Below are 27,388 nucleotides of genomic sequence, written 5' to 3' on the forward strand. Positions count from 1 at the left end.
GGACATGCAGATATTGGCTTTGTGAAGGCCCAGACAGTTCCTGCTGTCTGTGTTTCTGCTGCCTCGTTGTCCCCTTGCTTTCTCTGCAAAACCTCCATTTAGCAGCACTGGGAACTCTCTCTACTACTAAGCAAGCACAAAACAGGCAGGAGGGAGAAGGCTTAGGTATGGCATTATACGTATAGGTATGGTACATATCTGTGCCTGACTCAAATCCATTAATAGAAACTGCAGATCTGAACTCCACCCTTGCCCACAGGGCAAAAGCAAAGCCTGCATCTGAATAAATCCTGAAAATCTCAGTTGCTAGCATCTCCAAATCAGAGCAACAACAACAACAGGAGCTGAAGCCAAGTGCTCTGAATATTTTCTTCCAGAATACCCAGGAGAGCTCGGCTATATGTAGCAGAGCCGTTTACATGGTGTTTGAGGCAGCATTTCTAGTCTTAGCAGACAGAGAGGTGCCAGGAAATGATTCTTTTCCCCAGGCAGGACTCAAACCACAGCATAGCCAGGCCTGTGAGTCCACGATTATCACATTGATCTTTCAGCCCCCCACCATGTAGCATCAAGTGTGTGTCAGATGGCTACTGCTCATCCCAGGTACTCCTCTTAGCTACTGCTGTGGGTTGTAGTGCAGTGAATCCTGCAAAGGCAATGCCTCTGCTCAGACTGTCCCCAGGAAGAGCGTCAGATCCTAACCACGCTGAAGATGAGGCTTCAGGTCCCTCCCTTCCCTCAAAAGACAGAGGTGTAATGCAGAACGGTTTGATGAGACATTGTTCCCCTGTTTCTATGGGATTTGAAGTGGAGGGAAGAGGGGGGATACTTGCAGAGAGATGCCCAGATTGGTCTGGGAAAGGGATTCTCACCTCGATAAGGACCACTGGGGGATGACATTGCAAAACTTGAGATTGACTTTTAACCAGGGGATTGGGAACAGAAGAAAGCAAGACACTAAAAGGGAATAAGAGGAAGCAGCATGTTCTCCAGACAGGTACAGTTGACAAAGGTTAATCTTTCAGACTTCGTGGCTCTACCTGCTATATCACAGTTGCCCATCAGTGCCTCTGGCCCTAGACAGCTGCCTGCTGGCCATTATCATCTCTTTGCAATACCTCCCCTCAAAGGGAAGGTTTGCCATCACAAACTGAGCTGATCTGGGCCTGCAAGCATCACCAAAGTCACACCTGTGTGCATGGCCAAAACATTCGCTCTCTCCTTTAGAAAATGCTTGCACCCGGCAGCAACCAGCATTTAAAGGGTGGGATCCCAGGCCAGATCCTCCATGAAATCTGTGACACTGCAGTGTCGTTTGGCATTTTCTCTCCAGCACTCTCATTTATTTCCCTTTGCAATGTCAGTTTGCCCGGCCAGCTCAATGAATAATTCAGCACCACTAAGCACGTGTCAAAGCCTCTCGGGCACTTAGTAGGATCAGTTCTTTGGCCCTTTTCTCCATTTAAACTTCATTCCAACATAATCTCCGCTTCATAGCTGCTAGATGAGCAAGATCTACAAGTAGAAAGCACATTGCCATAGCTATATGGAAATATAGCTATATATATGGAAATAACCCCTTTGATAGAAATGGGCTGCTGCTAACCATTCTGCTCAATGCATGGTGCCGTGCTGCTCCTGCTCACTGCCACTTTGAATGATGGAGAAATCTGCTATTTTTTTATAGACATCTATCGGATATAAGGGTCAATAACCAGGCAATAAGGAAAATCTCCCAAACCAGGATTCAGAAAAACCTGGGGTCATTTCCCAGTTCTGTTTTGTATTCCTGGTGTTATTGCAGTGAAATCAATTCATCATACCCAACAAATCAATTAATCATATGATAAATTAGTCAATCTCAGTCCCTTTTTCACCAGCTTTTCTAGACAAAGGGGCTTTAAGATGGGTGTGCATGTGTTTCAGCATCCTATCTGTAAGATGACGATAATACCATCTCCTTTCTCACTTTGCCTGGAGATTTGGACTGTTTTACTATCCCTTGCTGCCAACCTGCAGTGCTGAGAAAAGCAGGGCGCTCAGCGTGAACAAAACCTGCAGGTTCACTGCTTCTAGTAGTCCTGGCACTGTAATTGAATCATCTTTATTTCAGCCCCCCAAATCACACGACTCAGACCCTTTCCCTTCAAGGACCGAGGGCTGTTTCTCTGGAACATCAGACATAACTGCACATGCAACTTCTGATCCAGTTTGCATGTGCAATTACTATGTCTGAGAGCACCAGGCAGCAGAGTCAGCACATAATATCCAGCTGCAATAACTGTCTGTGCAAATAAAGTGTATAGGTGAGTGCTCATTTCAGAAGGCACAATTGCTACTATGGCTTTTATTAAATCCCACTCATTTTATGACTCCCTGGTCAGAGCAATAAACCTTTCACTTTCAGCTAAGGGTATACATGGGTCTGCTGTTTCAGCAGCAGCAAAGCTCCAGCAGCTCCAGTGCAGGCGTCTGAGACAAACAGCGATGGGAGCCCATTCTCTCCCTTTGGAAAGTAACTTCCATTCTTTGGAAAAGGTCTTGCACTTAACCTAAGCAAGTAAGTGTACCCGCTCTTGTTTCAATGGTACATAAGCCGACAAAGTAACCTTCAGAAATCCTGACTATTAATCTCTGCTGCCTTTTCTGTAAGCTCTCATACTCTTCTCCTTGCCGGTTGCCCAGATACAGACCTTGTTTTGTGGATGTTATCAGCATTTCATTAGGATGTATGCAATAACTCCCCCCTGCCTCTCTAAGGAACTGTCTTTATTTCTAAAAGAGAGCAGAAAATCCTGTCTGTACAATGTCTGCCTCTGCCAACAGCACTCACTGAGTGAGCACAGAACCTAGGCTGCTTTTAAATGAGTCGCTGTGAAAACAGTTTCTCCAGGATTGTCAGAGGCTGGGTTTTGATCTTACACTACTGTGCATCCCAAGTAACATCAAGCAAAGCAGAGGGTTGATACCAGCCAGGCCGTGGGTAGTATCAGACCTTGGAAATCTGCATTTGTTTTTTCCCTTAAATTCTGTAATCTCATTGCATCTTCTATTCAAAAGACAAGAAGTAATTAAAAAAATTTACATTTTGCTCATTTGTATGAAATGTGCTGCTCCAACAGTGTTTACATCTAGCCAGATGATGCAGCAACACCAAGAGCTGTTTCCCTGGCAAATTATTCAGGGAAAAATAGGGTCCAGTTTGAAAGGGGACAGTCTTTACTGAGATTCCTACTTTACCTGGCAATCTAGATAGTCTAATGCCAAACCCTTAATGCAAGCTAAATTTGCTGCCTTGGAAGCCTTCTCTTTCTAAGACATGGCTTTTTACAAAGGTAATACTGATTATCTGTGTCCTTCTTGTCCTTCCCAAGTTACACCAGCTCTAGAGGACTCCTGAGGTCACCTCTCACAGTAGTTTGCCCTGTAATGAACTGAGTTGTGGATTATTTTCATATGAACTGTGAGAAAGCTTATACATATTTTCCAGTGATGTTAGAGAATTGCAGGAAAGTACTTGGGGACTGGCAGCACCCAGGTGGACCTAACCAGTGCCCATGTTACAGAAGACTCCTACGGGGAGCTGCGATGTGAAGCAAACTCTAACCCCAGCTGAAACCTTTGGAAGAGATCACCAATTCCACATAAAATCACATGGCACCAGCTGGGAAAGGGTTTCTCTGAGCCAGTGACACCAAATGGCTTTCAGTGCATAGACCTGTGAGTCAAGTTGAAGCTGCAAGGAAGATAAACCCTAAAATGAGGCTTCTGGGAAAGCATACAGCCTTTCACCCAAAAGTGACCCAACTGGCAGGGTTTTTCCCCATAAAATATTCACTGCCGCGTAACGTGGCTTTCAAAATACTCATGTTTTGTGTCTTCTGAGCCTTGAATATGCAGGAAACGAATGCTTGGCCCTCTTGAATGGAGAAATGCCTATTTCAGAAGCACAGGGATCTTTGTATGCCCAATTTTCGTAAAAAAAGCTTGGCTGGAGCCTCACAGACTCATAGCGCTTGTGAAATCTATCATCACTACCAAAATGAGACACCTTCACTTTCATTGCTAGAGCTGATTTAAGCAACCTTGACATGACCAAATGTCCCTACCACAGGCAGGCTAGCGTCTGGCAGACTTGTGGTGGAGGTAGAAGACTATTGCCATCCAAACTGATCTGTCCTCTTGTGCGTTATTTTTTTCCATGCTTGTTTGTATTCCTCACACACAAATGAAGTGCTGCAAAAGCAAAACACCAGAATGACTTCTCACTGCTACAGTTCCCATGTAACCACGGAGCTGCTGTCAGAGCCAGAGGGGGAAGAGAGGATATCTGTGATACCTCTCTAGAAAAAACAGTGGATAAAATTGCCCAAGTTGGGTAAAGGTCAAGAGAGTTAGAAAAAAAATTACTGTAGAGGAATAAAACAAAAGAAAGCCATAATCAAAATAAGATTAAGAGTCAAAATGAGAAAAACACCACTCTTTCTTTAGGGGGGAATTCAAGCCCCTTGAATTGTTGGATCATTGCATGTCTCTTATTTTCTACATTCTGAACTGACATGAACACAGCAGCCTCCCAAGAAAAAAAAATAAATCCCCTTTTCAGTCAATATTGCTATTATGTCCCAATCTGCTCAGTGCACTCTCAGAAACTAAGGAAAAACACCAGTAAAATCAATACCCACTTCCAGGTTTTATTCCCAATGGAGATCTATCACACGCCCCCCCCCCCCCCTTCACTACCGTCAAATACGTTCATTTTAACCTCATGCTATCTACCAGACACAAGTAGCAAAACTCAGGGAAGTCCTTACTCTGTTTAACATCTGAAGAATTAGAGCCACCCTGAAACAGGCAGAGACATTCAAATGTTTGTATTTCACCTCTCCTTGAGAACTAGATATGTATTTTCTACCACCAGACCTTAATCATAAATTTAAATCTGACCTGAAATGATTCTAAACCCTTCATTTGAATTAATCAATGAAACTGGTGAAAACCCATGATTTCCAGATCCCAGAGCACTGCAGAGGTTCAGAAGCAGCATTTCTAGCAGACCAGAAAACAAAATATTCCAGAAGTTCCCTACAAAACACTACATCTATGAAAAGATTGCATTGAGGCAAAATATTCTGTGTTAATAAAAGCAAAATGTTTTGATTTGTCCTTTACCTAATTTGTATTATAGCATATAAACTTCCCTAAGCACTTTCTGGGCTAAAAACTTGAATTGGTACAGAGAAAGCTCTTTAACATCATTTATGGAAAAGCCTTGCAGGCAGTATAACTTTTCCCCTTCATTATATATGGGTTGGTTTTTTTTCTTTCTTGTTTCTGTACACCCAGAATAAACATCTCTCCTTACTATATATTGTGTCAGCCACAGAAAAGCTATCAATAGGTGTTAGGTTTCTCTGTCAATAACAAATCTCTGAGATCTGCTGGGAGTATCCAGGCAAAGCATCGCTACATCTAGGCATCTGGGAAAAACTGGCTACCATCAGATTGTCAGTGTCACAGCCTTGCCTGAAAGCTGAGTCATTGATTGCTGATGCCAAGATGCACCAAAAGGGACACGGTGTCAAGATTTTGGTTTTTGAAACATGCTTAAACTGTGAGTGATTCTGCAATTGAGGTTTGTTCACATGAACAGAAAAATCACTCCTGAGAAGAGTGGTTGTCTCCTTGCAACCTTCCCCAGGAGCAGGACTGGGCCATCCTTGGGTGCTCAGCTTGGCAGGGTGTGGATGTGGACATAGACATGGACGGAGGCAGAGCAGGCAGTGGGCTTGTGCAGCCCAGCTCACAAAGGTCTGCACAATTCGACATCTTTCTTCTTCAGACCTCTTCTCAGCAGGTTCCTGTTTGTATACAGATACCCACCAACTCGCTGTACTCGGCTTAGACTTTGCCATTCATGGCTTTAATATTTAAACATTTGACATAACAATCAGGCACCTGTATACAGTCAAACAAGTACCTCTTTTTTTTTTTTTTTTTCTTTACTGGTCAGGATGTAATCTTGACCTGGCAGAAACATTTTATAAACACCATCTTGTGTCATATCTATCAGAAATGTCTGTATACTTCTGCTTGAGTGCTAAGGCTTATGACAGCTCTTCAGAGGCAGTCCTTTGCTCTTAAAGGGAAGATATATGAAAACAGAAGGATAAGGCCTATAAATTTTTATAGCTCTATACTTAACTCACACACAGGCAGTGGAGTGGATAGCAGTCCCAAGAGGAGACGTATGATCCTCCTACATTAAGCTATACCCAATTTTAAAAGCACCTCTGAGCATCTAGCCACTGTGTTTAAGATGCTTGGACACTTATGCATTACAAGTTTGATCTTACCCAACACATGGGGAGTAATTTTCATAAGCACAGCCAAAAATCAGGGGTGGAAACAGATGCCAGAGGTGAAATGGGCCAAATGCTCAGGCTATGGACAACACAGGTTGTGATCTGAAGGGCATGAGATTTATTGAGACATTTCTGAAGGTCATATCAAGGTCATGCTCTGATATATATGCACAGTGCTAATTGTGAGAGGGCATCATTGCACTTGGTGGTTACTGATCCCAGCCACTGCCCAAGCAAACCATCATTTGGGGAGAGGAGAGAAAATCCCCTGTTCTTTGCTTTGCTCTGATCCTTTCCAGGGCTCAGGGACCTCCTCTAAGTCACTGCTCCTCACTTAGGAGACCTGCTATGATCCTGCCAGAGCAGGACTGCAGGGAGAACCCCAGAGCCAGCATCTGACCATCTATCAGCTCTCCTTGTCCCCTCTGCAGAGAGGACAGGTGACCCTGCAATCACTCCTGAGGCCAGAAAGTGCCAAACTTAGTCCTCCTTCCCTGAAAAAAAAGGGTCTGGGAGGAGTGGAAAAGAATTCATGTACAGCACAAATCTGCTGGTGCGCACACTGCTCATTTTCACCACCATAACCTCCACGTCTCCGGGTTTCTCCAGCTCAGCTCCCATTGAGTTATCACAGCTTGGTGGTTATAACAAGCTGTCATGTGGCAGCTGAATGGCATTAACTGGCCAGAAATGGGGAGGCAGGCCATAGCATGGTGCAAAGGCAGAAACATTTCCAACTGCTTGGCCTACAGTGAAAAAGGGTAGCTCTGAAGTTCCCTCTGTTTCTCCATGAGCAGAGGAACATGACCATGAGTCACTGCCGGGGCAGCTTAGCTGGGATGGGGAAACTCCTCCAGTCACAGTGGCTGGAGAAGGTGTCTGGGACCCCACTACCTCGGTCATTCAAAAGTCTCTGGAGGGAGACCCCATGAAATGAAGCCACCTGAATGTGTCTGCAAGTCCACGTCATCATAGCTTGCTGTTTATGTCCTATCATATGTTCAGAGTAATTTTTTAAATTCCTTGAATGGAGCAAAAGCAGAATTGCAAAGTAGCTGGAATTCAAGACCTCTTGGTCTACCAATCTACTGCAAAACCTCCCAAAATATCAAGCATATACCGTGGAGAGGTGAATCCTTGGTATGACACTATTTGCAGTAAGAAAATTGCCACCCCTCACTCCTGGTTGCAGCTCTGCATGCCTCAGACACTTTAATTTAAAACTGTTTTCTTACTCTTTATTAGCCATTTTTTGGCCAATAAACGGCTAATTGGCCATTTTTACCATAACTTTGGGTTGGAGCGCTGGAGCGTGCCTTAGCTGCATTCTCTCCTGCCCACCACCTTAGTCTTAAATTCATCCCTGACCTCACAGAAGGGCAGTCAAGTAGAGGTAAGAAAGGAGAAGACTGGCCTGGACAACAGACTGATTACCAGCACTCCAGGTATAGCCCTAGCATGGGGTTTAGCAATGCAGGTGTCATTTCCTCCTCCAAGACCCTCTCTACTTAAGCTATTTCACTGGTTTGCACCTGAGAGTGCACATTATCCCTTCCTAAAGGGGGCAGACCGAGGAAGGGCCCTGCATACAGCAGAGTATGAGGAGATTTGTGAACCAAAGTAGGCTGTGATGTCAGACAGCCCAGGAGAAAAAGAAACAATTTTGCTCAGGGAAAGAGTCCAGAAGATTTCTGCAAAAGCTGTAAGTCATGTCTGCAGCATCTCTTGCACTCAATACGTGCTCATGGTTCTTGGAAAACACCCGTCCCCCTAGATTCATCTGCTCTCCATTAACCAAGCAAGCTCACTTCAGTTGGCATTCAACCGTCTGAGCAGGAAGTCATTCAAATCCTCCATTTCTCAGAAACCGGCCAGATTATCACAGTTAACTTGATTTTTTCCACTGGGCTTCCCCAACCCTTCAAAAATTACTCCATTCCTGTTATCATGCAGATAAATAACAGAGAGTCAAATGAATGCAAGTAGGGAAAGACAGGCCAGCGCAGCCTGCTACAAAAGCCTGAACAGATATTTCCAAGCAATATAGAAGAGATCCCTCTTGCAGCAATAGAAGTCAATGTTGTGCTGCTGCAGTGACCTCTACGAGCCCAGTCCTAGCCTGTAGGACAGGCAAGTAACCCATCATCAGCATGGGGACAGCCTCCATGCGAGCACCCTCTCCAGTTCTCTTCAAAAAGGATTTAACCAGTGGTAGAAAAGAACGAAGGGAACAACAAGACAGTTCAGACTGCTCAAAAACATGACCAGAGAGGAAAAACTGAAGCTATAATTGCTCAGCCTAAAGCAAAAAAGGATGGAAGAACAGCAACTATTTTCGATAGAAACCTGGGAGCTGGTGGCAGATCTGCCAAGAGAGGCCTTTCCAAATGAGTCACAAGCATCTGTCAAGAGTGCTCCACCAGGGATCCTGGCTGTGGGCCAGGAGATGGGCTCTCTGGACCTTGTGAAGTTCCTGCCAGCCCACTCTGTATGAAGCTACATTGAGTGGTATCGCTCCTCTACCTTGCTCTGCAGTGTGCCTGCAGCTCCTGGAGCTGAGGCAGCATCACGGGCCTGACCCAGATTTGCAGGCTCCAGGTCTCAGCTACCCCCAGACCTTTGCCTTGGCTGAGAAGATGGACAGGTAGACAAGGCCCTGAGCAACCTGACCAAACTGCTTTGGGCGAGGGGTCAGACCAGAGACCTCCACAGGTCCCTTCCCACCTAAATTATTCACGTGGGAGGCAAGCACACAGAGGTTCACCAATCTACTCCAAGATTTCATGGCAAGGCCAGGCCTAGATTCACGTTTACTTCTCTGGGCAGGTTTTACCCCACTGCTCCTACAGCGTTGCAAGGTGAAGACACTCCAGCCCCAGACAGGACATTCCTCCCCGACACCTTTTCCAAGCAGGGACTTTCCAAAGGCCGCAAAGCTACCGGAGCCCCATAAAAAGCAAACTGAAGCAGGCAAAACAGATGGGCTGGAGTGTGGAGGCACTTACACCAGATGGCACTAAAATATTAAACTAACATTACCGTATGCTTAAGCCACGGCCTGGCTTGCTGCTGATTGCAGAGCCAGCCTGGTGAAAGCATGCAGATGAGAAATGAGCCTCAGATTGCTAAATCACCCTACCAAACATCCCCTTCCCATGGAAAAATGCCTCACTAGCGACTCCTCCAACAGCAGGGGTGTGCTAACGCGATGTAGGTGACATTTTGCTGAACAAAAAGCACTCCCAGTAACTTAAGGTGTTTCCCAGATCTCTGCTGGAAAACAATCTCCTTGAGAAACTGTAAAATCAGTTTGGCTGTGGCATCCATCAGGAGTGGACACAGTGAGAGATTAAATGGAAGAAACACACATTGCTTTGTGCTTGCCCACTGAGTGACAGCCCTGGACACCATGGGACAGCATGAGAGGCACCAGGGAGGACCAAAAACATGTTCTACAACCCGGGGCATTTGCCAGTGTCACTTCAAACCTAGAAGTGATCCTGACTGCAGCTTGTGACACTGCCTGAGAGATACCAGGCCACCACATAGAGATGGGTGGCCGTGAACCTTGGTGTCCCTCATGGGTGCTTAGAGCCACAGAAGTCATGAAGGGTGTGTGGTAAGGACATACTCTTGTAGAGGACTAACCAGGTTAATGTCACAAAAGCCTTTCATAAGGCATAAAAATCAGAATGCCTCACAGCAGGGTGGCATAGGACTGTACTGCAGAATAAAGCATTTTAAATGATGAATTTTATTTGACTGCCTTTCCAGCAGGTCCTGCCAGTTGTGCCATCTAGCATGTGAATGACGGTACAAGCCCAAGCCTGGGTTTTCCTTTTCCTATGCTGAATTTCACCATAAAATTAAAAGGAAAGTAAACATTACTCTGAATGTCCACATCTTTTTCTTTTTTTTTTTTTTAACCTGAGCTCAGACATCCAATCTGAAAGGTAACAAGCTGCTGCACATTTCGTTAAATGGATCAAGCAGAAGGAATCTCCTAATATTGTCACTGAAGGAGAGGCAGGAGAGAGACACGATGCCCCAGCATAAGGGAAATCTCTGCCCAGGACCAGGTCCCCAGGCTGTGGGACAGCAGCATGAGGTAAGCCAGGCCCCCCTGGCAGACAGCTACCGACAGGCACAGCAAGAGAAGACAGGAAAGGACTCAGCCTAAACACTCCTTCCCAGCCTGCCTTGGTCCAGGCTTCTTTTGGGCTTCTTGCAACCTGCCCCGGGCCAAAAGATGCACATTTCCAGGAGAGTAGGTCTTTTCTGAAATTTCCTGCATGCCCAAGTCATGTGCAAGCCCAGCCTGGACATCACCTGGGCTATGCGATGTCACAGCACTGTGCAGGCCACACCAATCAGTTGTATTATTTTCCAAAGTTTGTGAAAATCTGTTGCAAGACAGAGTTTTCTTAGAACAAACATAAAAATCTGCATTCTACACTCTGGCTACTGGAAAACACAAATGCATCTGGTCTTCCTTCTCTGTGGCTGAATATTTAAAAAAAAAAAAAAAAAGGAACTGATCTGGCAACCTGCTTTCTGCAAAGCCACAGCCAAAGGGGCTCCAAGCCCTCTTGTGTAAGGGCTGTGTCCACCTCTGGAAGGAGATGCCAGTAGAGACGTGAGGGCAGTGACAGCCAAACAGCAAATGTCTTGCTACAGCTCTACCTTCCCCTCTTCGCTCCACAGAGGGCAAGGGAATTAGTAACACTAACATAGGTAGCAACTGCACAGCCCTGGCCAAAACAAAGCCTGTGTTGCAGCAAGCGATGCAATCTTTCTGACCGTGCGGAAAAGTGAGCTTAGCAGTTAATGGCACAGGAGTAGCTCCACTCTTTCAAATCGTGATTGTCAGCTCCAGTAAAATGGAGGTAGGAAGTCACTGCCCATTTTTGTTATTGCCACTGGATGGCAACAGACGTTAAGCAGAGACACTGAGTTACTACTGTGCAAACCTAACATGCACTTGCTGGGCTCCACCTTATTATTTAGGGGAACGGCCGCGATTTCAGCACGCCTAGCAGACACACCACAAAGGTCTCTGAGCTAGCAGCAACATGATCAGCAAGACTGTTCCTGGGGTCGGGTTGAATGCTAGGCTTTCACCTTATACAGCTTCTCCATATATTTCCTGAAGTCTGCACTCAAAATCAATTTTTGTCTTGCCAGCCCAGGGCAAACCCTTCTGATGAGCCATGCAAAGTATATTTAATGCCATAGGTATGAGTAAAAGACTCCTTCATGGCACTACAGTACAATGCTGTGAAATAGTTAACACAATGTGAAACTGATGGCTGACTATTTTTAAATTACGTATACCTGGTTATGAGCTGGCCAAAGGCCACAGAAAGATCTACAGCTGAGTGTCAAAAACACAGCAGGCGTGTCAAACAGCTTCATTTGATCCATCAGTTTCCTACGAATCTCCAGAAACATTGGGCTAGCACTGACCTGAACTCAGGTGGGACTTGCCATGGCCATTGGGGGACCAGTCCCCACACTTGGACTCCGAACATCACTAAAACCATTCTGTCTTAATAACAACGTGTGGTGGTAGCACAACACTTCTAAGGTGACATGTAACAAGGAGGTAACAGGAAACAATGAAGGTTTTTCTGTTGGTTTGTTTTTGGGTTTTTTTGGTGTTTTTTTTTTTTTTTTTTCTGTTTTGTATCTTTTAACAAGTACATACTCACATCTTGTTAGTGTTCTTTTAATGACCAATAACTATAATTAAGATAATTCTCTTAATTAATAAATGATGATACTGTTTTTTCTTTGGGTGACATCATTCTGCTGCACCTCTGTTGTATGGCACTGCCACATCTCCCTCTATTCTTGTCACTTTGGCTGAGAGTGGTCCGTGCCAATGCCTGCCAGGTGCATCTGAGCTGGTGTACAACACATATGATGCCATGATGTAAAGCTCTGCCAAGACCTCAAGTTGATGCTATAAAGGCAGTCCCTGTCCCCTTGGATGTGCTCTGCCACTTCATTTCCCTGCCAGCTGATGCAGCTCCACCAGGCTGATGGAGCCTGGGAGGACCCATGGGGGATGCCCTGGTTCCACCAAGCCAGTTAACACATCCCCCGGTTCACCTCTGATAACTGAAAAACCGCCGAAGGGTTTCACGTGAATTCTCCGCCTGAGGGACAAGCTCTCCTTTCCCAGGTCAGGAGGAGAGCCCCATACTCTACCTTCAACTTAAAAATTTAATTAGCGCCCAGACACAGCAACCCATGCAGCAAATACCCATGGCTGGAAGGTAGCATAAACTGGACCCTGCTATCATCCATATTTTCTTATCTTGAGCCCACCTCCCCATACCTTGAAATCGGCTTTAAAAAGTTATAGAAATTTTAGCAATAATCTGCTTGAGAGGCTTTAAGTTTTTGTTTTCCTTGCCTTAGGCACCAGAGCATCTTGAGGGAGAAAAGCACATACTCAAATAGTCCTTTACACACCACCAAACAGTAATTAGCTGTCTTGTGTCTGTCCTGGAGGAAGCATTCCTGCCACTACTGTCCTATAGGAATACAGATAGGAAACATGGACACACTGCGATGCAGGGAGAAAGCCTGCTCACACACATAGGGATTTTCTCTGACCACCATATGAGAACAAGCCTCTGCTAGCATCAGTTTAGGCAATGACAGAAATTAAATGAGACACGAAAGTTAGGCCAAAAAAATCTGAATATGATCAAGGCAGACTGAAAATCGTAATGGGGCCTGAAATCTCAGAATTGATGGACAGGCAACTAGCTGCCCACGTGATATTCCCCAACTCCAGGGCCTAATTGTCAGTCTTCTGCCCAGAACAACACAGAGAACACAACAAGGTTGCAGAGGCCCAATGCTGGACACTGCAGGAAGGGTGCGTAAGGTAAATTCAATCAACCCCACAGCTTCTAGGGTTTGGGCAGCACCTGGGCCAGTCCTACAAAAGGGGAATTTGGGAAGTGGAAGAGAAACAATTGGAGCTCATCCTACCCATGAGGGATCTAAGTGATGCTCAGCGTGATGTTGCAAGCTCTGAGAATCTGGCAGGAAAACCTACTTACAAGCAATAATCATATTATTCAACCTATAAATGTTATTAGTACATTACTACTAAGAATATCATTATTAACATATTTTATTGCACTACAGATCTTGCAGTCCTCAGCACATCATGCAAGTTCAGGCTGTTTCCTCACTAGACTTGCACGCTTGGGTTCACAGCGCTAAATAAATCAATTGTAAAAGCGTGCCACTTAAACGCGTCTGCCACATCTCCAGGCCATCATGTGGTCAAACATCTGCACAAACACAGACAGAGGAAAAAGATGCTCCCTAAACAGCAGGGGTGGGATTCACCTCCCCTCCATCTCTATCCAGCTCTTTACAAGGAAGGAGCTGCTCTCTGAATTGCAAACCCCCATCTGACATAAGAGCCGTGGACAGCCGCTGCGCCCCAGCCCAGCCAGGGGAGACGGCGGAGGGGGACCAGGGCAGGCGTGGGGCAGCCCCAGCATCCCTCCCTCCTATGCCAGCCTGCAAAGCCACAGGCGCACAAAGGCCCTGGCTATTTAGAGCTGGCATCTTGCAAAAAAATAAAATGCCTTTTTCTCTTGTGCGCCTCGTGAACTAAGCCAGTTACAGGCCGCAGGGACCCCTGGCAGTGTCAGGGTGCAGTGACCGTGTGCTACCCCTTGGTCCTCAGGATTTAGCTCAGACCTAAATTTAGCCACCACCACCTAGCTGGGGGTGGCTCTAGAGGTTTGGTGGGTCCAGTTGGACCTTAATGCCTGGCATAGCAAGCCCAGACCTGGCCGGCTCTACACCGGCTTTGAAGGGATCCTACCAGGAGACAAGTGTCCTTGAGCTCACCTGAGTACCAGGGAAGTGTCCTGCCCTTCCTCCTCCCAGAGCTGGATCAGGGAAGGGGCTTTCAGAGCAGCACACTGGATGCCCCCCAAGGCACGCAGAGCTCGGATAAGCACCCCTAAGCCACCCACCTCCCTGCATCAGCCTGAAAGTGCACACAAAACCCTCATTATTCAGGATGGAGGATATCAGCCACCGTGAGAGAGATTCGTTAAAGCTGCACCAGGTTCAGAAACACCCAGACCCACCAAACCCAACCCGTCTCCAAATCATTCTTTTTTCCTAGATGGACCCTCAAAAACATTATCCTCACATTTCTGGAAGGGGCAGGACCACCTCCATGATTGCACCCCTTCCCTGGGGCAAGGCAGGTACTATTTCAAAGGAAAAATGATCATTTGTTGCTCTTTGTCCTCCAGATGCCTGATGTAGGAATCAACCTTGTGTTACTGGGGGGTTCCTACTTGATCCAATATCTATATACTTAAGCATAAAAATTATTGTTGCTGGTACTTTTTTATTCCCTAAGGGAAAGGAAAAGGAGAAAAAGAAGAGGATGGGAAGGTCAGAGATGACGAGTGCATTGTCACAGGCGTGCCCAGCTTCAAGCTGAGGTTATCCAGTGCCAGGAGCTCCCCCTGCTCAGCACCACTAACATCTCCCCTGCAAGGAACAGGCACTTCTCCCTCCTCCCCCTTCTCAGCAGCACTGCAAAAAAACAACATAAACATCTGCATTTACCTTTCTGCTTATTTAAAAACGGCAGTAAGGGTGAAGCCAAGGGACTTCTTTTGCCAGAGTCCTTGGAAGACACTTTACTTTGGTTAACAACAGTTTCTTCAATGGGTTTCTTCAGGATTATTCTTTCCTTCAGCTCCTCGGTGCTGACAGCAGAGGTCAGGGGCTCAGCACCTACTTTTGGTGCAACAAAGGAGGATTTCAGGTAGGACGCGGACTCTGCCAGGTTTTCTCTGTTCATCCTGCTCTCTGTCGTTTTACTTGCTTCATAGTCTGAGGCATCAGTGCGCGAGCTGTTCTCTTCCTTGATAATGTCCATGACCATGGGCTTCATCAGAGGGGAGTCCTGCTCCCTCTTTGGGCTCTCTTCGGAGGCCGATGAGGCATCACAGGACTCAATGATGAGCTCACTGTCGAGCTCGGCCTCCCGCTCCTCCCTCAGGATGCTATACTGGATGGAGGGGGAGGCAGGCGATGGAGGAGGTCCTCCGATGTGGCTGAAGGTCATGTAGTTGGAGTGCAGCACCTCCTCGGCAGCCAGTGGGTCCTCTGAAACCAGCTCGATCTCCGAGTCCCCCGACTCGGCACTGCTGGCTTCATTATCCAGGGGTGAGGAGACGGCAGGGCGCCCAGGTTTGACATGCTGGTCTCTCTTCTCAGTGGAAAGGGCTGGCGACCGCTGCACCTCCGGGGTTTCAAAGGAAAAGCTTTTTGCTTCCTTGATGGCACTGATGAGTTCATCCTCTGACAGGCTGCCTTTGCCCTGCGACTCTGAGCCAGACGGTTCTGCCACCCAGAAAGAAAGGGGAAAAAAACATAAAAAAAATAGTTAAAAATAAGATTTTCTGGCTGCTTAGGCAACAAACAATAGATTTCATGCCAGCACAGATCCCTCTAGTAGGGCTGGTAACAGGCAGAAAGGCTTCCCGTCTAGGATGACTAACAGTAATAACAGCTTGTCCTTACAGAGTGTTTCCCATGCACATATTCCTTATAGAAGGAGGTATCATTAGCATCATTTACTGAAGAAAAAGCTGAGGCACAAGGCAATGCTGGTCAGTGCTTGGCCAGTGGCTCAGCAATATGGTTTTCACCAGGAAAATCATCAGGCATGAGGAATGCTGGCTCAGGCCACATGTGACAGCATCTGACTGTCACCGACGGATATGGGTCTGTCCTGGGGACAAATACACACACAGGGCTGGTAGGTTCCTGGCACCACTGATTGTAACAACCCATGTGCAGTTACTGGTAATTTTGTCTAACTTTCAGGTGTGAAATGTTCCAGGTCAGAAACTTTTCCCAGACTTCCCCCCCCCCCCCGCCCCACCAGCAGGGAGGTGGGTCGTGAATTCTCTGCTTTTCTCTCAGCTGGGTCCAAGAATGACACATTTTTTTACTGTAATTCTTAATATCATTAGGAACTACATTAACCAAAATAATGCCTGACCAACTTGTCACCCAAAATTTGGAACAAAAAAAAAAAAAATTTCTCTGCATTTTCTGGCTCACACTGGAAGAAGATATACTCAGAGAGTGAAAATGAGCAGTTGATAAGGCTGGCTGGTCACCCAGGATTAGCAAGGAGCCCACATCCCGTACTAGAAGGGAACCCCGCAGCAGACTTTCCCACCTGTTCTGCCTCCCTGTATATCACTTTACCATGTGGGATTTTGTAATGAAATAACAAAGAAAGTAAAATTGCATGTAAAGCGTTCACAATAAGAGGCGATGGAGGCAGTGTGAGGTGCATCAGCAGCTGTCTTGAGTTACTGCATGGGGAACAGGCTTCACTTTATCATTCAGAGAGCATCAGCCAGCCTCAAACCCAGACTGCACCTGAGGCATCGGCAGCAAGGCCAGCCGGACCGCCTGAGCCTGTCTGTGTCAAAGGGGACCACGGCAGCAGTTTTCATCCAATCCCCTGCTGGCATCTGGCTGCTGCCGCCTCCTGATCGCTGGTTTCCACCTTGCGCTTCACTGATCCAGAGGTCACTGCCATCCACACGTAAGACCCTCCCTTTTGGGGGAAAAAAAAAGGCTGAATTCCCCAGTCACCTTGGAACAAGCACACATAGAAATTTGTCCTCTGGACTCTCGAGTGCTCATTCACTGATTTTATATCATTATTAATGAGTCAGAGGTCACTAAGTGGCACTGCACATGATGAGGGTTCAAGAAAGCCATCAGGAAAAGAGACCCCCAAATTTCCTCCTGCTGATGCTAGTGAAGAGGCCCATGGCAGGACACCACCTGAGTCCACACGTCTGGGGACCACAGCAGAGCGGGGGGAGTTTCCAGCCCCTCAGTTGCAGATGTGGGGAGCCCCACACTGACCTGTGCCTGCTCCCAGTGGGTATTTGCCTTCAGCCCAGCCCTGCTTCAGGTATAGCCACTGGCATTGGCCCCCCAAGCCCACCCAGCTGCACTGGCCACCTCTGCAACAGAGGGTGGGAAAGAGATTGTATTAGATGTGACCTGGGACAAAACCACTATTTCTGGCTATTTCCAGACTTAATTTCTCATGGCAATAGCATAGCTGATTTCTTCTTGATCATATGCCTTCCCCAAGATGAATCAGGCCTTCGGCTGGGGCTGCACGGCTGGAAGGCGCATCCCCTGGGTGGTGGATAGGGGATCCCTCTCTGGAGGGTGCACCAGATAAAATTGAAGAAGGTGCCGTGAACCAACGCAGCCTAAGGGAAGGCCACCCTGACAGAAAAACCACTGGCCCTCCAAGTCATGGGGGTTGGGCAGGAGGCCAACTACCTCCTCCTGGAAAAAAAAATAAAAAGTTGCAGAAACAACGAGCATCAGAAATGGCGGAGATGGAGAAAATCGGTAATGAAGTGAGGAGGAGGAGATGGAGCTGGATCGGCCGTGTCCTGAGGGGGAAACCGACGGAAGACTGCGCTGTGGCCCTTGACTCCAGAGCACGCAGCCGCGGACCGATCGAAGTGGAAGAACGATGTTCGCGCCTTGTGTGCCTCCTGGCACTGAGAGAATTCAGATCAGAAGATGAATCAGGTAAAGGGGGAGGTTTTAACGATAGCACCCAAGTCATGACATCCTGCTGGGAGACGGGCGAGAAAAACAACCTGCCCACACCCCTCCAAGCAGTTTTGGTTTGTGCATCTGCCAATACATGTGTCATTGGCGGTTTTGAGCACATATTGTTGGCATGTCTGCAGCTCCTCTGACAAAACAGCTTTGTTGTAAAACATCCCTCTCACACGAGAAAGTCCTTCTGCAATCCAGAGTATGGCCGCAGACAGGATTAAGGTGTTTGGGACTGTTACAACACACTCCTGTCCAGATGCCGGGAAGTTTCTGTTGAATCGGACACACTGAGCAGGAGCCTGTGCATCCTTTTCCTCTGGCTGCAGGAAGCCCGTGTGAGCTGTGCTGCTCTCCTGCATTACGGCATGTAAGCATTTTCTCCCTGAGCAATGACTTAATCCGGCACACGTCCAGACAGGCATGTGACCGCCAGCCCTCGTAGCGCAGCAACGCGCAGTCCCTCGGCTTCACCCTGCTCCTGCCCGCGCTGGCAGTTTGTAACTAACTCTCAGCCACAGCATTTACCTTGCGAACAAAAACGTCCTTTGTGGCCAGCAGCAGGGTGTCATATTTACCGCTGGCACAGCGAAGCATATAAATACCCACCGCCTTTCAGCACCAGCACAGCATATGAACAGACCACGTCTTCCTTCCCCAGAAAGATGATGGCGAGTAATTAAAAGCAAACCATTTTCAAAAGTCCCAATCCAAGCAGGGGGGAACTGGGGGCTTCGCCAGGATGCTTGAGGGGTATCTAGGAGTGACGACTTTGCTGGGTCACTGGGTGGAAATAGCGAGGGCAGGTTTTACATTTCTTCCTCGCTTAGGAACGCAGAGAGCCTGGGCGCAGCATGTCCCCAGCTGCGGGGAAGGGGGGAAATCCAGAGAAAACACCCTGCAGGGGCCAGCCCCTAAAGGAAGATGCCTGCGTCTTTCCTTAACGGAAAAGATAAGGAGTCCTTCTGGCTTTCTAGCACCTTGAAGCAAGGCAGTGGGACCTCCCAGGGCTGTTCGGGCAGTGCTGGGGATCTGCTTTACCCATGGAGGGGAACATGTCTGTGCCAGCAATTACACCAGCCACACCAGTGCCTCCCAGTAAGGCAGCATATGTGAGGCTCAGCCGCGCTGTTTTAATGGGATACGGTTATCAAGCGTCACGAAGGCAGCTTTGAACAGTCGCCAAAGACTGAATAAATAACAATTAGCGCCTGAAGTTCTTAATTACCTTGTAGTGCAAAAAGTGTAAATCGATAAAAACCAGCATGTCTCAGAAGTAGCATACGATGTCACCCAGTCAAATACAAGAAGAAAAATGGGACTTGAAACTATTTATTATCTAAAGTTTCTGGCTGATGCAGGCAGGATAAACTCACAGCTGCAGTGGACTATTTCTACTTTTTTTGTGTGTGTGTGAAAGTGTACAAACGCACACTCAGTTTTGGATAGGAACTAAGTATTTCTCTAAGGATATGTATTAATGGGGGTGGAAATCCCAGACTGCCATTTTAAGGAAATCCCAGTTGATTTTTAAATGCTTCTAGATGCCATCAAAGCAATGCAAATTTCAGCTTGGGAACATTCATTGTCAAGTGTCAAATGTTCATTGTCAAAAGGTTTTGATCCAGGATGTTGAAATTTAATTTCAAGTCTGAAAGTTCTGTTTCCTGTCACAGAATTTTATTCCTTTTTAAAACACTATACTACTTTCCTATTTTAGCAGTGTATAATAGGGAAAATGAGGAATAGATATCATGTACTACTAGAGTAATCAGACAATAAGAAAATGTATAAACATGGGATTTTGGTGCCCCCTCCCCAACAGAAATCAGGAGCCTTTAAAAGAGACTGGCCCTTTGTCTCTCCAATCCCCTTCGTAAATGAGGTGACAGCATTTCCCTCCTCAGCACTTTCTGAAAGCAGCACTTTGACTTGAAAACAGCACTCATTTTTAACAATTTAACCTTACTCTCTGCAAGAGCAAAGAGGTGTTAAAACAGCCATTAAAATTTTAAAAAATGGACCCAAATATTTGCAGCGCCCTGGTCCCACACACCCCATTTACTCTGGGGAGCGTGGTCAGCCAGGGTGACCAAGAGACCTCAAAATCACCAGGATCCAGCCCAAACCATCGCTTGGCTGACGATACCCCCAATGACACCCACCGGCTCACAACATCCCCTCAAGGAGAGATCCCCATGGAGACCAGGCTCAGCAAGCCTGGATCTGACCCCAGCCCTGCTCCTGAGCGGTTCTCATCAGTTTATTTCTGTGGGTTCCCAGCTGTGTCTTCCCCTCTTTTCATACAGAAAGGACACCCCGCCCCGAGCGGTGTGTTAGTGATAGGCAGCACGGCTCGCGTCCCCCTTTGGTTCAACAATGCAAAGCGGTGCCCAAGCAGAGCAGAAACACCTCCAGCCACAGAGACCCGTTAATGTCTGCTCACAGGCCTTTAGATCCACCCCGCAAAGCCACAGTAATTCTCAAACATGCAGTGCTACAATTGCAACCGCTCGCTGAACAGCAAAAACAATGACGCCATGCGCCGACATTACCTGTGCCAGAGGACGGTGGCGTGACAGACCCCGGGCTGTCATCTTCTGGCTCTGACACTGTCACTGTTGGTACCACCTCATGGCTCGGCTTCAGGCCGGTCTCCGGCTGAGTCGGACTTGACTCTTTGCTAGCAGCTTCCCCGGCACTTTCTATCTCGGTGAGCGTGATCTTGACAGGGGCTGTAACCACAGAGGCACTGTGCTGATCACCAGATCTTGTGTCTTCAAGCGGGTCTTGCTCTTTGGCTGCCTTCGTGCCCTCTGAAGCCATCTGCTGAGGTTCAGCAGTGTGGCTGGACCCGGTGGGTATTCCCCGGTACTTATCGATAAGGCCTGGGCTCTCATCTTCTGAGTCAGGGTCATGTTTTTCTTGATATTTTACTTCTTCTGATCTACTTATGTCCATGTATTTATAAGCTTCTACTTTCATGGGATCTGCTAAGGTTTTATCGACTTCAGTAGACTCTGCAGGAGTCATCTCTATTCCTGAATCTGAGCTAAACAAGCCACGGGACTCAAACCCAGTCACATCTTGAACAGGATGCCCCAGCGTGTTAAACCCCTCTGTGCTGCCCGAACAGGGAACGGGGCTGTTTTCCTGTTGATAGATGCCCGTGAAATAGGTGGAGTCCCGCGGGGTGGTGTAGTGGACATCTGAGATCAGAGAGGTGTAGAAGGAGCTGTCGCCCCCGTTGGCAGTGGAGCCGTAGTCAAAGAGGTGTGATGAGGCTGTGACACCTAAAGCAAAGACACAAAAATGATGCACAGTGAAGAGACAAGTGCCTGCATGCATCAATCTTTCTGCAAAGCCACACTCGCTCACCGCTGATCTTAGATTCAGTTTGTGCACCAGGCTTGGCTTTGCTTGCAAGCTCTTTGGGACTGTCTCTTACTATATACCTTTGGGCAACATAGCGGCACATCTGTCAGATGAGGCTTCCAGCTGCTTTTGTATCTTAAAGTAGCTATAACGAGCCTGATAGCTGCTCAGAGTTCCCAGCCAATGTTTGCCCAGCCTGTGCATAAAAATTTCTAGTGATGGTAATCCCACAACGTCCCTCACAATCTGACTCAGGGGCTCACCATCCAATATCCTTAAAACAAAAAAAATCTAATGTCCAATACAAAAACAAAAGTAAAAAGGTTGTTGGGTTTTTGTTTGTTTTTAATACAGAGAAACAGAGGAGTTCCACCCTAAGGAAACTTTTCATTAATTTCTGGACAGAAATTAAGATGGAAAGTTGGTAGGCAGCTTTAGATTTCATTTTCTCTTTTAAGAGCAGCCACCCTAGATTTGTGAAACATCAGGGTAGAGACTAAACATCCTCATTCAGCAATTTCCACATGCTGAGGAAGTTGTGTCCTGTGTGCATCACCTACAAAGCATGCCGGCATCAAAGTGGTTAAACCTCTACCCACGCCCATGCATCATTTTCATACACTGCCTCTAATTCCTTCTGTCATGCTTTAGGTTCCCAGGGATGGCGCTAATTAAATTACAAACAATAGCCACTCTCTATTTGCAGCATTAACATAAAGCACAGCTCGACAATGGGAACAGAGAGATCCCCCATGAGGGAGGCGGGGAAACAAATTTTTATAGGGGCTGAGGGAAAGGGGGTGTAGAGGAACAAAGCTAATGTCTGTAGGAGCTGGTGCCTATAGGAGGGCAGTAGCCTGTTAACTGCTTGTGCACTGGTGCACGCTGCATCACAGAGGCTGGTCAGCTTTCTCCAACCTCTGCTCATCATCCTGCGAGGGATGTGGGGCTCCTGACCTGCTCCACATGTGCCGTGTCCTGGGCTACCACGCACAATGCAAACTTAATGGTAATATTAAAGGGATATTGCTGCAGCTGCAAAGCCAGAAGCTGGGAAATGTCAGTGTGAAAGCTCCTGAACTGCTTGCATTTAGTTATTTTCTTTCTTCTTGCGCAAACATAATAATACCATCTCTAAACACTATTGCAACTATTTTTTCCCCACAGCCGTCCATACATTAGCCACATGCAGCTCACTTAGTGAGCCCTGAAGCAATTTTTTTCCCCTTAACACTGTTCAGCACATAGCTGCGGGTTTTATTTTACTGCACAACCTTGCTGGATTTGACATGCACAACCCAAGCCCTGCACAAAGGCAGAACGACCATTTCCCACATCCATATTTTTGCATCACTCAGTGCTATGGTGACTTGTAGGCAACTTCTCTTTCCTGGGCTCCCTTTAGGGTGGGAACAGCACACTCCTCCTTTTACAAGGGGAAACCTGGTAGCATAGGGAAAAAGCAACCCAAAAGTGCCACAACTTGCTTTTCAGCCTCCCTGTACTACCCACTCCTGTGTGTCTGCCCTCACTGATTTTGGATGCTGTTAGTCCCCCACCAGCCCTCACCGCTAATCTGCTACTGCGCACACGATGCTGACAGCGGCTCCATACCCACACCCCAAGAGCCCATGACCAGGGGTTCGTGGCAGCTGCCTTTGCCATACAAGAGCACAGAGCAAGGGGTGCTGTAGCTAGCAGGTGAAAAATTATCATCATCATTCCCAGCCTTCAGTTTGCTCTTCTCACCACTATGGAGCACTGCATAGAACTTCTCACAGAAATATTTATGATCGAGCCAAGATCTTGTTTCACAGTGGTGAGGGTCACTGCAGAGATTTTTCCTACGCATGTGAATTCGGGACTTTTTTCCTCTCTCTATCTATATAACGTTACATTTACCTACTCTAAATTTCACCTTCTATTTTCCTGCCAGCTCACTCAGGACTGCAAGATCCTTTTGCAACTTGCTGCAGACAGCTCTCATCCTCGCTGCTCCCAATGACTCAGTCTCAGCAGCAAAGATACGTGAGAATGGCGCCTAAGTGGAAAACCACAGTGAAACCAAAGCAGAACAAGGGCTAAGCTGGGCTGCCCAGCACCCACATCAGGTCCTACCTGAGGTCATCCAGTGCCTTGCAAGGATAGCACATACCCAAAAAGCATTTCTAAATGATCAGTAAGCAAAAAGGGATAGGTACTTTTTCTTGCAAATATTTTTCTTGCTGAACTTGCCTTTTTGAAAATTACCCATAAACAGGCTTGGATTTTCACAAATGTGTTGGTGAGCTGGAATTATCTGATGCATTGTTTATGCCAACATATTTCAGGCTGTGAATTGCTGACTGCAGACTATTCATGCCTGTTGCTGCCAGTATCTGCTGTTTGTAATTTACTATTTGTGCTGGGTGAGTGGCTGTCTAAATCATGGGGTTTCAGGGCTGCTCTTTCATTAGATGATTCCTTGGTGCCTACTGGGCCCGATCCAAAGTCCACCGAATTCACTGGAAAAATCCCATTGATTCTGAGTGGCTTTGGACCACTCAGCAATATGGCTGCGCAATACTTTCTGCTCTGGGTGCCCATGAAAAATGCACCATCACAACACCATCAGTGAGCAAAAATTAGTTTATACAAACATCCCACGATTGCTAGTAAAGAGGGAGCACAAACATAGTCAAAGGAGATTGAAGTCACCATCAAACAAATATTCACGGATGCTGTCTGCATCTTTCATTTCTGCTTTGTCCACAGTATATGTGAGCCAGATGCACATGCATTTGCAGCACTTAGTAATGCTGATCAATAAAGCAGTGAAAGGGTTTCTAATGCATTTGCATCAGGTGCTTCATAGCAGGAGTTATAGCAAGCCAGGGGAGCTTGCAGGAGAGCCACGGTGATAAAGAGAGCCTGGGAAAATATCATCTATTCTTTACATTATTCATCAGCAGAAAGAAAAAATAACCCTGAAATAGTCATCGACAGAAACATCACTTCACATTTTCAAATAGTATAAAACCAATGCTGTAGCAGATGTTAACATAAGAGCTGATTTAAAATGGACTTACTGTAGATAATAAACTTTTTTTCTCTGCAGTGGTTTTGCAAATAACAATGAAATCAGAAAATGCATTTCTTACCGGAGAAGACAAAGAGTTAAAGGGCATGTGAGCATGTCCATGCGCATGTGTGAGCAGAGAGAGGGTTCACATTAGCAGGACGTAGAGGGATCCCAACTCTCAAGGCAACCACAGAGTCCAAAGCACTAAAGACAGCTGAAATTGCCTAATTACTAGGATTTAACGCAACTCTCTATTTCCACAGGGAATGATTTAAAGCCATTGGTAAAAATGCCTATTTGGGAAGCGTGAATCTATCAGCTATTAGGCTGCCTATTAAAGACATGGAAACCTATAATAGCTGAGCAGGTTTTTGCTGAAGAATGGTGTATTCAGAGCCTGGTGATTAAGCAATGCCCTCTCTGACTTTAAGTTTATTTAGTTCAATATCCGTGGGAAGGAGAAGCCTTGAATAGCACTGGTAACGGATGGCAGTATCAGATCTGAATTTACCCTTGTTACAAAGGGTTGTTTTTTTTAATCTGGATTTCCCTCAAATGTGCCCAAAAAACTTGCCTGCCAATTCAGGTAAAGCAAAGCTATTCAGCGCCTGAGAGCAGCAGTCATGCTTTCTTGTAATACGAGCCCTCGGGAAATAATTTCACTTCTTGCGACCAGCTAAGAAGTAATGGGTCTGATTCAATCATTTCGAGCACAGCTGAGATGCTCAGCAAGTTACATACATTTTCATTAACTGTAAAGAAAAAAAAATTTTGAAAATGACTGTTTTGATTCCTCAGAATAAGTGAATGCTCCAGAAATCCTCTTCTACAGCGTTGGATTTAGAGCTGTTTAGCAATTGACACAGGAAATAATTTAGAAATCATTGGTTCCATGCAGAGTAACTCTTAATTTAAGAAAGGCAGCTGAAGCCCAATTTGGATCAATGAAACTGAACTGCTGCAGCACACTGGAAGAGGAAACAAAAAGTTAGCTGAGAATTATAGACAAGAAAAAGAGCCAATTTAAACACAGCTGATTCCCCCCCCCCCCATCTAAACTATGCTCAGTCTTCTTAAAATTGATCACTTCAGAATAGTGTGTTCAATTTTCAATAAAATAACCAGTTTCCATATTAACCTGCATTTCTTCATCTTCACATGCAACTCTAGTGACCTTCAATGGCACAGACAAACTGACACAGAAGGACATGAAATTTCAGTTTTGCAGAACAGCTGGCAACCCCGCAATGCAAGGTTCAGTATTTATTGTGTGTCAGTGATTTGGTCAAAATTATTAATTTTTCAGAAGAGGAGAGGGGGAACTAATCTTTAATTAGATGATGTTATTTTTACAGCCTGGAGCTGCACTGAGAAGAGAAAGGCTCTTTGGTTGCAACTGGAAGAAACAAGGTTTCAGCAGCCTTTTCAGACAAAAGCAGAGTAGTGTGAGCAAGCCGCATCCAGTAAATTCCTGTACATCTTTTAAATAGTTGGCTTGACTTTTGCTTTGGATATTGAGTCTGAGGAGTCATTACCAGCTACCCCAGTGCTGCAGGGCTGTTAGCTCCCAGGAGGAGGGTCTCCCCGGCTCTCTGTCCACACAGATCACAGCCTCCTGGCAACAAGGTCCACCTTGTCCTGCTTGGACAGTCCCTGACCCACGGTAATGTAGGGACTAGAAATAATAACAAGTAGAGTCCTATAAACAAGGGGAGTACTTTTATTTGACCGGCCTCAAATGATGCTAGAGGGTCTCTCAGGGCACATGTCACTCCCAGTACCTTGGCCCTTTAGGTGTCATCCAGAGATTTTAGATAGCAGAGGCCAAAACTGAGCGACGAGCATTTTCCAGCACAGCAACTTTGCTCTGATCCAAGACTCCTGAAGGCACCACAGAGCTCAGGGATATGCAGTGACTTTCTTCCAGCACTCAGACTAAAGCCTGGCTCTTAAGAAGATATCCTATAGTGTCTTAAAGGCTCAAGGAGGTGGTCAAGCACTTTGCCAAGCTTTTTATTTTATAATTACCCTCTCACCTAGAAAGGCCGAGTGTCTAAATCCAAGGAGCCATCATGGCATCCCATTGCACCTGACAGTGATGCAGGAGAGTCCTGTTGCCCAGACCTTGCCACCACCTGAACATCTGTATCTGGAGATCAAACCACAGCTCGGGGTCCTCTGATGACCAGCACAGACCATGTTTCCCAGCCTCACATCAACAGCTTACGTTCCAGCCTCTCCTTCATTTTTAATGTTCATCCATCACCATCAGATAGAGGCATCTTCCTGCTTTCTTCCAAATACACAACAGAAGACGACATTGAACAGTCCTGCCTTTTTTGTACCAAATCTACAATTTTGTCATCAGCCACTAGCAAAAAGCCTGTGCTTGACCTTGGCTTCTTTTTATTCCTAACTTATCCTTAAAAAAGGAGGAGGAAAAAAAAAAAGGAAATACTTTTTCCTATTCTTCTGACCCTGATACATGATGTCGCATTGTTTCTTTTTAGTTTCCCAACTCAGTTACCTCCATTTTTCAAAACTCATACTATATTGCCATACCATGTTCTCATCTGTAGTCATATACATCTTTATACAGACATTGTGTTTTATCACTTTTCCAAATCTCTTCACAGTACCCAGATGGACCAACAGTCCCAAGTCTATCTCTAAATTCAAAGCACACCCTGTCTTCTTAGATCCAGACCAAGCTGTTTCTTCCTCTCTGCTTGATTTCAAGTCCAACTCAGACCTCAGGAAAGCTCCACAGATTTCCAAATGTCCTTTGCTAGTATCACTCCCAGCAGTAGCTAGGGCAGCTTGCACAAGCGGCAAAGGCATCTCTCAGCCCCATGCCAAATCACACAATGCTTCGAAGCAGGCTGGCTGCCCCCAGCGATATTTGAGT

At 46.3% G+C, this 27,388-nt stretch overlaps 1 protein-coding gene across 1 annotated transcript in view; it reads right to left on the bottom strand.

The window, feature by feature from the left end:
- Nucleotides 1-27,388, bottom strand: part of RTN1 (reticulon 1) — a gene marked incomplete at its 5' end in the record, with an annotated part of 122,132 nt that overhangs the window by 35,193 nt on the left and 59,551 nt on the right. The window contains 2 exons of the mRNA XM_082318310.1: nucleotides 14,991-15,773; nucleotides 20,600-21,337. Coding sequence (XP_082174436.1) covers nucleotides 14,991-15,773; nucleotides 20,600-21,337 — 1,521 coding nt within the window. The remainder of the gene's footprint in view (nucleotides 1-14,990; nucleotides 15,774-20,599; nucleotides 21,338-27,388) is intronic.

Source organism: Platalea leucorodia, assembly GCF_965183815.1.
Source record: "Platalea leucorodia genome assembly, chromosome: 7".
Taxonomy (NCBI): domain Eukaryota; kingdom Metazoa; phylum Chordata; class Aves; order Pelecaniformes; family Threskiornithidae; genus Platalea; species Platalea leucorodia.